The 13,441-nt window shown below is 36.1% G+C and overlaps 1 protein-coding gene across 1 annotated transcript in view; it reads left to right on the top strand.

The window, feature by feature from the left end:
• The window catches only part of LOC125665933 (band 4.1-like protein 5), a 33,262-nt gene that overhangs the window by 8,998 nt on the left and 10,823 nt on the right, over positions 1-13,441 (top strand). The window contains 13 exon segments of the mRNA XM_056151215.1: positions 1,291-1,395; positions 1,873-1,915; positions 3,898-3,976; positions 4,815-4,912; positions 5,150-5,270; positions 5,535-5,622; positions 7,841-7,929; positions 8,087-8,326; positions 8,804-8,980; positions 9,263-9,387; positions 9,526-9,690; positions 12,204-12,407; positions 12,747-12,810. Coding sequence (XP_056007190.1) covers positions 1,291-1,395; positions 1,873-1,915; positions 3,898-3,976; positions 4,815-4,912; positions 5,150-5,270; positions 5,535-5,622; positions 7,841-7,929; positions 8,087-8,326; positions 8,804-8,980; positions 9,263-9,387; positions 9,526-9,690; positions 12,204-12,407; positions 12,747-12,810 — 1,598 coding nt within the window.

Genomic DNA, 13,441 nt, shown 5'->3' with positions numbered 1-13,441 from the left:
CAAGTTTGCAACAAACGTATATTCATTGTCGAGGATGAAAGCATGCAATGTTCAAAAGAAATATAAGAGATAAGATTGAGTTAATGTAAATAATGTATTCACAGATAAATGCACTTCTGTGTTTTATATATGAAAAAATACTTCCAAAACGGAGATAACATTTCCGGTCCTTTTAACGTCTTGCATAAATAAGTTTAACGGTTATTCTGAGTTGGGGTTTAATGTAGCCACCTGTCTTCAAAATGTCCATTTTCAATGTGGGGTGATGACATGTATGCATTGTATGTATATATATTCTAACATTAAGCGGAGTGATATCTGAATTTAATCATAACATTTGGGGTTTGTTGACTTTGTGTAGGTGGAATTTGGGTTTTAAATGACTAGGTATTCATAAATCAAAAACTGATGTGAACCTTTAAAAGGTGAAAACCGATCTTAAATGTTGACAATATATGATTTCTCTGTTTGTTTTGACATAAATTGTCTGCTTCGATACATGTGTGTTTAATAAAGGTATCTACTCTTCAAGATTTGAGGAGGGGCACCAAAAAAAAAAGAGAGGAGAGAGATAGAGAAAGAAAGAAAACACAATTAACAGCAACATTTCTATAAAATTAATGTGCCCACTGACAGGACAGCACTGAAATATGAAATACGTCCATTTTAAGTACACATTGTTAGTATACCAGCTAGGTTATAGTGATTAAACTGATGTTTTAAATCAAATGTTTCACTTAAAATTGAGTGTAGAGAAGACAAGGAATTTATTTATATGAACATATTTTAGAAATGCATGAGTGTAGCAGACATTTGCGTACATGTATGTGCCTGCTTGTTGCAGTGTATAATTAGCTAATTAAGAAAACCTCAATAATCTGTCAGAGTGTGCAGAGCAAAGTTTTTAATGTATGTACATTAATTATGTACATGTATGTGATGTACATGTATACATTTAGTTATTATTTGTAATATGCCGTGACACATACATCTGTGAATGCATTATTTGAAATCTCAGATCATGTATGCAGTGCTCCTGGGTAGGTAGGTGCTGGACGTGTTGATATAAGTACATGGCAAACACTGAGTTCAAACCACACATACTATGATGCAGCACCGTGTACAGTGTATGCATGCATCCTCTAGCATTGTGTATAAAATGTATAGGTGACCTATGAACTCCAGGGCTCCTTTGGTCAATAAACATGACATTTGAATTGATTTTATAAGCATATAGCCAAATATTTAAGTTTATTGCAATATTCTAATCCAATTAAAATCTGATTGCAGAAAAAGGCTGAGGGGCATGAACTGTTTGAGCAAGTGTTCTACCACTTGGACCTGGTGGAGAAGGACTATTTCGGACTCCAGTATACAGACCACCACAATGTCTCGGTATTTAGAATATACAATGTTCATTTGCTATTCATAATCTTATCTAGGGTATCTGACATTGAGCATTAATTTGTGAGGCAGACATTGAGAACAGTCAAACACGGACTGTCTATAAGCAGCATAGTTTATCAAATTACAAGTACTTTACAATGGATATATTTCCACATCCAAAGCGTGGGTGTCATTTCAATGATTGCTTAAAGTAACGGAATACAAAAGAGCCCATACCTATGCAAGGAAATATTTATGTAAAAGAAAAATGGCCCTATTTTTATGAATGTGAATTTCCACCATCCACCTGTAAATTTTCACATTGTGTTATAATGTTGTATGCATAAATATACCTGTGCATGAATAAATGTGTGAAGTTTCAATTCATTGCTAATTAGTAGAGTGAAAATTTATTGTTATTGTAAACTTTTTGTCTTTTCCAATATGTATGTGTGTTTCTGCAATTTCTCCCCTCTAATATTGCAGCACTGGCTTGACCCAACAAAGAAGATTAAGAAACAGGTGAAAAGTAAGTATGACACTATTGAGAGTTGTTCCCCTTTACTGTAGCTGTGTTCCTCTGTAGAGGAGCCTGTTGGTGCATTTTGCGAGTGGACAACATCCCACAAAGATGACTGCTTGTACATGTATGTTATTGAGAATTTGACAAAAGATGAGGATTGATGGCTGACAAGTGGTGATTGAATTTTGGGAGCAATCTGTGGAGTTTGATTTGGTTAAAAACCATTGCAAACAAATAGAAATAACTCTAATTACCTCGAATGTTTTTTATGCCCTATTTAGAATTGTCAATGTGGGAGTCTTGGTGAAGATTATGGCCTTTGAACTCATTCCCCGGGACTAAATAGATGTCTGTTGACTTATTATACCTATGAATATACAGGGACTAGTTGTTGTATGTATGGACAAACAGATGTAAGCCCGGGGCACTTATATCATGTCTGAAATTCATATTCAGAATATCATGAGGAAAAACATGCCCTAAATAGATTATCATTGGAAATGTGAAAGAGATGGCCAATGTTTAGAATTATGGAGGACACATGTGTTTTGTTAGTAGAGGTTTTAATTTTATAAGATGTGTAAGAAGACTTGGGAAATAGAATGCAGCATTTGAACTGATGATTAAGCATTAATGAAGCAACATACGAAATCTATCATGCTTATCAGAAAGGGGGATAATATGAACTTTTGAATTTGAAATGAAAATGAACTAAACAGCAAAGTAAATTATCATAATCCTTACAAGAAATTAAAGCTGTATTTCTTGTCTTTTTGGTAGAGATTGGCAGGGATTTGTTACATTATATATACTGTAAGTGGTCTTAATTTCGCGATGCTAAAAGTTCGCGGTTTTTTCATTTTGGTCTAATTGCAGTGATTTTATTTTCACGGAATTCAATTCAGATTACTGTTAACTGTTCAAAATGTGTTGTGTTACGCTTGCGGTTGTTTTAATTTCGTGGGAAAATCCCCGACTGCGAACATAGCGAAATTAAAACCACCACAATCATTTCCCCATTTACAGTATAATTATTTTTGTCGGTAAATTAAATGTTGATTATATAGATTACTCTCGGGCTGTCGTTATTTTTATACCTTGTGTTACAAACAACCAGGACATCTATAGATACATGTATACACTTAGTAAATTGCTCAGTATACACGTGCATGCTGCATGCAGGGGGGGGATGCTGTAGGCATTATATCAAAAGTCAGATTCAGTCTCACACTTCACACTTACTTAGTCCTCTTCGTGCTTGTCAGCACATAAGGCCGTCACCAGAGACTTCCATGTTGGTCTGTCTTTTGCCCATTTCTGGACCTGTCCCCAACTCCAGTTGTTATCTTTCATTTCTTTCTCCACCGATCTTCTCCAGTTCTCTCTTGGTCTTCCTCTCTTTCTCTTGCCAGTTGGTGTCCATTTCAAAGCAACCCTTGAGATGGAAGTTGCGTGCATTCTGCATTCAGTCTCACACTTGCTACAGAAATGGCTTTGGGAAATGGAAGCTAGCAAGACTTATGGGATAGGTCAAGGTCATTGCCGATATTTCCATTACTGAATTAGATATGCTTGCATGCTGTGAGAAGATTTTCTACTTTGGGGTGCTCTTGTATTTGGTTATTGATAATCGGTTAGAGTCTTAATTTGCATACTCGCCCAGAAACGAGACGTGAACAGTGCCTTCAGATTTTATTGCAAGTACCTTAAACCAGGTTTTTTTCTGTGGGGTTATAAATTTGGCTTATTTTAGCGGTTAGATTGCACTCTGCCAAAATTTCACTTGCCAAATATGCACCCATTTGAGATTTCAATATATTTGTAAGAAAGATAACTCTTCCTTGTCCCCCAAAATTTATTCCGCTAAAATTATTAGCATACCTTTGATCCAGCAAATTTTAGACCCACAGGGAAAACCCGCCATACGGAATTTGAAATGACAGAAATGGTGCATGTAAATGTTTAATAGTGATTGTATTTGTTTTCAGTTGGACCACCCTACACATTTCGATTTCGTGTGAAATTCTACTCCTCTGAACCAAACAATCTACACGAAGAGTTGACCAGGTACTGTAGAAGTCCTCATACTTTACTCACAACATATGTGTGAGGGTTGTCCAAAACATTTGTGGACACCTGCCTTTCTGAGCAGCTGACGTGAGATTTTCTGATGGGAATTTGTCCATTGTCTGGTGGTATTGGCGTTGATAAACTTTTTACAATACCGTCTTCTTCTCCAGAATCATTTGGCCAATTTCGAGCAAACTTGGCACAGAGTATGTAAATCTAGACCCATTTAAGATAACGAACACCACAGTTCATGAGCGTTTTGGACAACCCTCATATGAGTTTTGTAGATTTCATCAGAATGTACAACATACATGTACATGTACTAGAGTTGTAGATAATTATCAGGACTCGCAGACTGTAGGAGGATAGTAGAGTTTTCTCAAAATTCACAACATTTACTACCATTGTAAAATATTCTCAAAACTCACAACATGTATTACCATTGTAAAATATTCTCAGAACTCATAACATGCACTAGCTACCATTGTAAAATATTCTCAGAACTCACAACATGTATTACCATTGTAAAATATTCTCAGAACTCATAACATGCACTAACTACCATTGTAAAATATTCTCAGAACTCACAACATTTATTACCATTGTAAAATATTCTCAGAATCACAACATGTATTACTTATGGAGAGTTTTCTTAGAAGTTGTGTGTATTAACATTTTGGCATATTCTCAGTCTAGCTTTAAGTACAATATATGTGAGTGTTTGATATTTTGTTTTACCATAGAATCCATACTGATATAATCTAGAAGTGAATATATTGTAATTGTATTAAAAGAAAACTACAATCTTATCAAAATTGTGTATTCCACCCAACAGGTACCAGTTCTTCCTACAAGTGAAGCACGACATTTACTATGGACGATTACCTTGTTCACAGGACACACTGGTAGAACTGGCAGCGGAGGCCCTGCAGTGTAAGTGTAAAAGAAAGCCGTATCACAGTGACATCTTACATTAAATCTTGTCAAGGCTCGGCCTCTCTGCTCTCAGACTCGACGCAACCTTGTTAAAACATTCTCATAAAATTGTCCCGAGACGTGTTTTGTTGTGATCAGTTGTGAAACCTAAAGGGATTGGGAAAAATTATAGGAACCAATGGTTACCTAACTTCAGTATCAAGAATGTTTACTTTTCAATTGATTACCTTACAGCCGAACTTGGAGATTTTGACCCTGAAGTTCACACACCAGGGTTCATCTCAGAATTCCGCTTTATCCCAGATCAAACAGAAGAGATCGAGCTTGCCATATTTGAAGCCTTTAAAACAATGACGTAAGTGGTTTTATATGAAATTGTGTGTGTCCAACAACTACTCTTATTCGTATGTAAGAAAGAGTCAATAGCAAATCTACGAAAACTTTGTAAGGATAAACTTTTATTAATTTACATGTAAATATGAATTCATACAGGTATATAATTCTTGTCTTTGGAAAATTTTTAGTTTCACAAACTCCATGTATAGTTGTCTCGAAATGAATAATTGAATACTTTAAAAAATAAATATCGTATATTTTATGTGTGTTGATTTTGTTCCAGTGGCCAGACACCAGCTCAGGCGGAGATGAATTTCTTGATGAAGGCCAAGTACCTCGAGATGTATGGTGTGGACATGCACATTGTTATGGTAATGTAATGTGGGCCATTATGGAGATGTAAATCATCATGATGGCTGACTTCCTTTTTAAACGTGAATGGAAATGGAAATATCTGTCTGAACTCAGTTACTAGAGCGTTAGGTCTGCTCTTGGTCTTTGTCCGTCTTGCCACGTCCTTCGTCATTAATAGTTTTGAACTTCTTTTTTAAATTTGGTATGAAACATCTTTAGGACAAAGGGGACATAAATAGTAAATCTCATGTAAAAACAGCCAGAAATTCCCTCAATTTTCAAAAATCTTCTTTACAAACACACATCTTATCTCCTTTATCCTTTAGTGGTGTCGATACAATATTAAAGGAAATGGATTTTTAGAAGGAGCAGATATATATATATATATATATATATATATATTATTACTACAGTAACTTGATTCAAAGAGTCGGATCACGTCTCGTTGACAGGCGCGGATCATCAGATCACACAAGACGCGAAGCGTAGAATTTGATCTGATGATCCGCGCCTGTCAACGAGACGTGATCCAACTCTTCGGATCAAGTTACTGTAGTAATGATAAATTTATTATATACTCCCAATGCATTTTAAATCCACATTTATATGATACTAAATGTAATCCAAATTATCAAAAATACAGACATACAGTGAAATTATGTTTTGTGTACGCAGTTTTGTTGGTGACACGGTCAATATTTCCACAAATAACGTTGCGTTGATGCATTGTGACGGCATCAGTTTCAGAGGATACTGATACAGAATCAGAAAACCACAGTGTGGTGATCCGGAAAACTGGATCACACGCTGTGAAATCCACAGTTTCAAAGAACGATACATTGATGGGTATATAATACAGTCCTTTACCAAAATTATAGATTCATGATCCCAGAGGCAGGGGTTTTGGTTACAGGGTGGGGCCAAAATTATCATAGTGATATTATCTTTATCATTTGAAAGGCTTCTTTAATATTGCCGATTCTATATAAAAACGAAATGCAATTTTGAAAAGCAGAAAGGGACCAAAATAGTGAATTTCATAACCCTAGGGTTCAGACTACAAGATAGGTCCAAAATAGTCATATAGTGTCTAGATAGCATAATATATAGTATTTGAAGTCAGCATGGGTACTTACAGATCAAGCATTTGTGTTTTAATAACACGTCTTGGTTGATACTGCTGCCGAATATTAAAATTTAGCTTAGATATTCAGAAAAGGGAATTATTATACATTTCATAGCCCTTGGGGCTAGTGATACTTTAAACTAATACTCAGGTGACTGATAATGCCTGTAGGTCTCTAGTTACCTTAACACTCACTGTAGTATGTCATTATAGAGTGTTATAGAAAAATATATTACATGTATGTATTGCTGTCTAAATTGTTTTAAATCTCTGGGACCTTTGTGTAAATGATGTGAAGAAAAATATGAGTGTTTATTTTGATTGAGATCGATTGTTTTAAGTTGTGTATCGCTGGTACAATGTAATCTTGACATAGCATGGAACGTTTTCATGTGTGACAATTGTTATAGCACGGAGTGTTTTAGTGTGTGACAGTTGTTGTAGAACAGAGCGTTTTTGTGTGTGACAGTTGTTATAGAATAGAGCATTTTAGTGTGTGACAGTTGTTGTAGAACAGAGCGTTTTCGTGTGTGAAAGCTGTTATAGAACAGAGCGTTTTAGTGTGTGACAGTTGTTATAGAATAGAGTATTTTCGTGTGTGACAGATGTTATAGCATGGAGTGTTTTTGCTTGTGACAGCTGTTATAGAATAGAGTGTTTTCGTGTGTGACAGCTGTTATAGAATAGAGTGTTTTCGTGTGTGACAGCTGTTATAGAATAGAGTATTTTCGTGTGTGACAGCTGTTATAGAATAGAGTGTTTTCATGTGTGACAGCTGTTATAGAATAGAGTATTTTCGTGTGTGACAGCTGTTATAGAACAGAGCGATTTAGTGTGTGACAGTTGTTATAGAACAGAGCGTTTTAGTGTGTGACAGTTGTTATAGAACAGAGTGTTTTCGTGTGTGACAGATGTTATAGCACGGAGTGTTTTTGTATGTGACAGTTGTTATAGAATAGAGTATTTTTGTGTGTGACAGCTGTTAAAGCACAGAGCGTTTTCGTGTGTGACAGCTGTTATAGCACGGAGCGTTTTCAAGTGTGTCGGTGTTGTATTACAGTGTTGTTGTACAGAAGGTTTTCGTGTGTGACAGTGTTGTTGTATTACAGGGGCGCGACCAGCTGGAATACAGACTTGGACTGACCCCCACAGGAATACTGGTGTTTGAGAGTCAACAGAAGATTGGATTGTTTTTCTGGTACTGTGAAATATGACACTGCTCTGTTGGCTTTCATATCTCTCCGCCTTTATTACTTGTGACTTGTGTACTTGTTTATTCATTTAAGAAGATGAATATATGAAATAGTGTATGTGTATATTTTTAGCTAACATTTAATTTTTTCATTGACCTGTAGGCCCAAAATGACAAAGTTGGATTTCCATGGCAAGAAACTTAAACTGGTGGTCATTGAGGATGATGATCAGGGCCGAGAACAAGAACATACTTTTGTTTTCCGTCTGTTGAGCGAGAAATCAGCAAAACATTTGTGGAAGTGTGCTATAGAGCACCATGCATTCTTCCGACTGAAGGGCCCTGTGAAAGGCCCGAATGCACGACAGAACTTTTTCAGAATGGGATCTAGGTTTAGATACAGGTAACTTTAGAGGATAATTCAATTTGTACAGATAGAAAATTTCTCTAGAATAAGATTTAGGTACAGGGTGTGAAAAATGAATAGTTGTCCACTTGAGTTACAATTGGCCTGGGAAGAGTCATGAGTGAATGTCGTAATGCTCTCATCCCCTGTGAGGAGTAAAATCATTCTTTACCATTCAGCTAAAGAAATTCATGTTGGGGGAAATGACACAAGTTAGGGGAGATAACTCAAATCTTTACAGTACAGCTAGAGAACTTCTATAAAATGGATCTATATATATTGTACATGTAGGTAGAATGATGCAATTTAGGGCAAACAATTGCAATACTTTAAGTAATTCTAATTCCCAGTGGTGTCTTTTAAAAAAAAAATTGGATAGTACTATTGTAAAAATATAGTACAGGTACTTGTCCTAAATGTAAAAATTACACACATATTAGTAGAGTTTCTGAATTCAATAAATTGTTTCTTCAGTGGAAGGACAGAATATCAGACGTCCTCTGTGAGTCGTGCTCGTCGCAGCGTTCGGTTCGAAAGGCGAGCCAGTCAAAGGTACTCAAGACGTCCAACATTTGAGAAGCGAGAACGGGAGGAGGCCATGAAACGGGAGACAGAACGACGGAAACGACGCGAGGAGGAGAAGAAAGAGAGGTAGGGGTGGACGCGTTTCTAGTGAACTACTGCTAGCCGGTAACAAAGTCATTTTCATTTCCCACGGTTGACAATGCATGCATATGGGAAAAAATCAATGGTTGTAGCAAATTATGCTTTTAATTTGTACCTGTGTGACAATGCACAGGTTTGTTGTCCCTGATTCTTTGTTTATTAAAGATTTGTTTAAAATAATGATGGAAAAACTACGTAAGAGTCTATGAAAAACTTGATCAGAGTGTATATTATGAGTTAATATGGAATTTTATACTTATCCTACAGGCGAAAAGTTCAGGTGGAAACAATTACAGCTCCTCCTAAGTCACCGACAAAGCCGGAGGCCACACCCGTAACTCCACCCCCGAAATCTCCCAGGATTAATGGTGCAGTTTCTCCCTCTGTGTCCGGTAATGAGCTTGTGAAATTGTAATCATGAAGGATTGTACTCTGTACTTGACCAACTGAATTATTTATTTACTAGTGTGCTCATTTGTTGTGATGCAATTGAAAAGGGTCAGGAGGTAATTGTTGAAGTTCAATTTCAGGTGGCCATTCAGCTATGGATCGATTAGATGCTCTCATTAAAACAGAGAATGAGAAGAAAGCGTCTGACACGGTGGATGCACCTACGTCTCCTAAAGCAACGGGGTCCTCCAAAGCACGGGCGCCTCTCCCTCCTCCCCCTCCAGAACCAGAAATCAGCCTCAGAGGTCAGTTTGAACAGACACATCTCTCTCTAGTGTCTATATAATATACACCTTCATTGTCCCATCCTCCCAGGGGTGGATTCAGGATTTAGAGATAAAAGAGGGCACTAGATATTGACTTGGAAGGCTGTGCTCCACCCTGGGGACCAATCTGGGTCCTGAGTGAATCCCTAATAGCTCACTGAAATACAATATTGTCTTGAGCAACCACTACCGTTAGCAACCACTAGTCTTGTGAGACCACTCTCTTCACTGATTGTTCTTAGTATATTATTACACCACTGCTGTCAGCAACCACCCTTAATCAGGGACAATGTTTATGTTGTAATTATAAACATATCACTTGCTTTGGAAGACTGGTTGCACAGAATGCAAAATTATAGTACATATTGCACACAGTGTGAAGGTCAAGTCTATTTCTAAGTACATTTGTATGGAAGAGTCCAAAATTATAGTACATATTGCACACAGTGTGAAGGTTGAGTCTATAAGTACATTTGTATGGAATATTCCATTACAAGGTTTGTCATACCCAGTATCACTGTGAACATGTATTTGTAATTGACGATAAGATCTGAAGTAATTCTATACCAGTTTTCATATTTAAATGATGATAATTATATAATCGGACTGCTTTCTCTACATCTTTGGAAATGCTTTACTCCCAAATTGAAGTGTGTGAAGCATATAATTAGCTCTACAAAGTCTCTAATTAGCATGTTGCTTTTGGATTGTATTTATGAGATGATTAAGGTTTATGAAATACAGATAATTTCTGATCAAACCTAAAATCTATATTTCTTTGTTCTCTCCTTTTATCTTGATTTTAACGTGATATAAACCACAAAGTAGCTACATGTAGATGACAACACAGAATATCTGTATACTCAACCTCCATCTGTTAAGAAAGGGCAACAAAGTCTTAACAAATGGAAGTGATGGATTAAGTCAAACCTAAAGACATCAAAGATAAATCTGTGACCTATCCTCTGAGACCATTTTTAATTAATGTTGTAGTAGGGGTGGTTTTACATGACAGGGTACTCTGTGGTATATGTAGTCATTATTAATTAATGTTGCAGTAGGGGTGGTTTTACACGACAGGGTACTCTGTGGTATATGTAGTCATTATTAATTAATGTTACAGTAGGGGTGGTTTTACACGACAGGGTACTCTGTGGTATATGTAGTCATTTTTAATTAATGTTGCAGTAGGGGTGGTTTTACATGACAGGGTACTCTGTGGTATATGTAGTCATTATTAATTAATGTTGCAGTAGGGGTGGTTTTACATGACAGGGTACTCTGTGGTATATGTAGTCATTATTAATTAATGTTGTAGTAGGGGTGGTTTTATATGACAGGGTACTCTTTGGTATATGTAGTCATTATTAATTAATGTTGTAGTAGGGGTGGTTTTACATGACAGGGTACTCTGTGGTATATGTAGTCATTATTAATTAATGTTGCAGTAGGGGTGGTTTTACATGACAGGGTACTCTGTGGTATATGTAGTCATTATTAATTAATGTTGCAGTAGGGGTGGTTTTACATGACAGGGTACTCTGTGGTATATGTAGTCATTATTAATTAATGTTGTAGTAGGGGTGGTTTTACATGACAGGGTACTCTGTGGTATATGTAGTCATTATTAATTAATGTTGCAGTAGGGGTGGTTTTACATGACAGGGTACTCTGTGGTATATGTAGTCATTATCTGGGTCTAGTGTGCAGCTCTAATGGAAGCTCCTGAGTCTTTTTTAATTAAAAAAACAGACAATTTATTTTGACTGCCCTGTAGTATGGAATTTTGGAGGGGGCATATGTGAGGTCTGAATCCACCGTAGCAACTTTTTTTGGGGTACTTTTTCTGACGCACAAATTGGAATAATGATTTTCCTTCATGTTGCTTTATTATTATACTGCAGTAAAAGCATGACTAATAGTCTCTTTTCCAGATTGCCATTTTAAAAAAAGATAACTTTTTATGTTTGGAATCATGAAACCTTTACAGAATGATATGCTTTGATAAGTTTCACACACTCTGAATCCTTTTTCCTGTGCATGTGTATAGATTTTTTTTTATTGATATGGGTTCTTCCTCTTTCACCATGCTAGCTCAAGGAGGTGAGTTGACATTGTTATCCCCCCTGCATGGTTGTGAACTACCCCCTCATTATGCAAGCATTTTAAAAATCAATTTTTAATTAATCGTCTTATTTTGTGTATTTTGCATGAATTTATAGAGAAAATTCTTGAATTTATTTGTATTCTTGCTTTAGCTTTGAAATTCACAGCTTTATGTTTGAAGCTTGAAAAGTAAAAAGTGCAAAATTTATAAGTGTATGAAGACAATGTGAAAATACCTGTATACTACGTACAGAACCTTTAGCGGTAGATTATTTGAAACAATAGTTCAGAAGAATTGTTATAATTCAAACAAATATTGCTATTGCATTCACAGACTTGTAGTTTTTTTTTTATTTATTGATAATTTTTTTTTTTTGGTCATTTAGAGGCATCTGAGATTGCTCAGGCTAAACTTAAAGGTCTGGATGAGTCAGCGCCCAAACACAACACTGCTCCTCCCCACCCTAAACACAACGTCAACAGCTTCCAAAACAATCAGGTCAAGTTTGCGGGGGGAGCCACCAAGATACCCCCAGACCAGATGAAATGTAACATCTTCAAGGCCAAGCTGGAGGAGGAGCTGAAAAAAGGTGTATATAAAGTCTCCATTGTACATGTACTTCCCATTCAAATACTCATGCATGTACTAAATACTTATGCATGACACAATGTTTTCCAAAAGTGGAATCTGCAAGACCTTAAAGTCAAGGTCATGTAAGCAAGGTTAAGTCAGATATGACCCAGTACAGGAGCTTGGGGGACTCCTGCTGAAGATGCTGACCTTTTGGGACAGCTGTACTTTCTAACTATTTGCATTGAAGATATTTTCATTTGAACAATCTGAGTTTGTGCAAGATTTGGAATTGTTGAACTAATGCATTTTCAGTGATTGACTTGTGCACTAACTTGCATGTATGTTGTTAATTTAGCTCCGTCAATGGTGAATGAAGTCAATGTAAAGGATGAGAGTTTTCAGGAGAGTGACAGTAGAAGGTTGGTATTGTCAAAGTATATTAAATATTCATGTCTATACTGTATATATGTAAATACCCCCTTTTAAATATGCACCAAAACTAATACCCATACATTGTGTTATATAAACAGAAGGCGTCGTGTTATATAAACAGAAGGCGTAATCCTTATGTTTTGATGTGTCATGGTTGTGATGTCATGGGTGTAAACATTTTAGAATTTTAAAGTGCGTTTTCTGAGTTTGAGCAAAAAAAATTTCGTAGGAAGAAATGAAAGCGAAAAGCTTGATATATGTCAATTGGAAATATATTGTTTAACTCTAGTGAGTCATTCATCAGCAGTGATCATCTGTATGCATAGCCTGAAATTTTTACAATTATAGTTTCAGACACTGCACTATACACTGGAATATATATATATATATAAATATCAGGGTCATCTTTATGACATTTATGCTGCTTTTCTTGTTAACTTACTTGAAATATCTTGCAGCTTCCTTAATGCATAAGGGTACCAACAGGCATTTATTTGAAATCATATTTGATTGCATGCAGATTTTAAAGTGAATGCAATTAGATTTGCATAAAGAAAGAATTAAATAATTATTAATTCTCAGTAAGAGGGCAGGCAAATTTGATGATATCTTGAGAAC

This window comes from Ostrea edulis, chromosome 10 (assembly GCF_947568905.1).
Source record: "Ostrea edulis chromosome 10, xbOstEdul1.1, whole genome shotgun sequence".
Taxonomy (NCBI): domain Eukaryota; kingdom Metazoa; phylum Mollusca; class Bivalvia; order Ostreida; family Ostreidae; genus Ostrea; species Ostrea edulis.
This window is presented reverse-complemented; position numbering and strand designations above follow the sequence as displayed.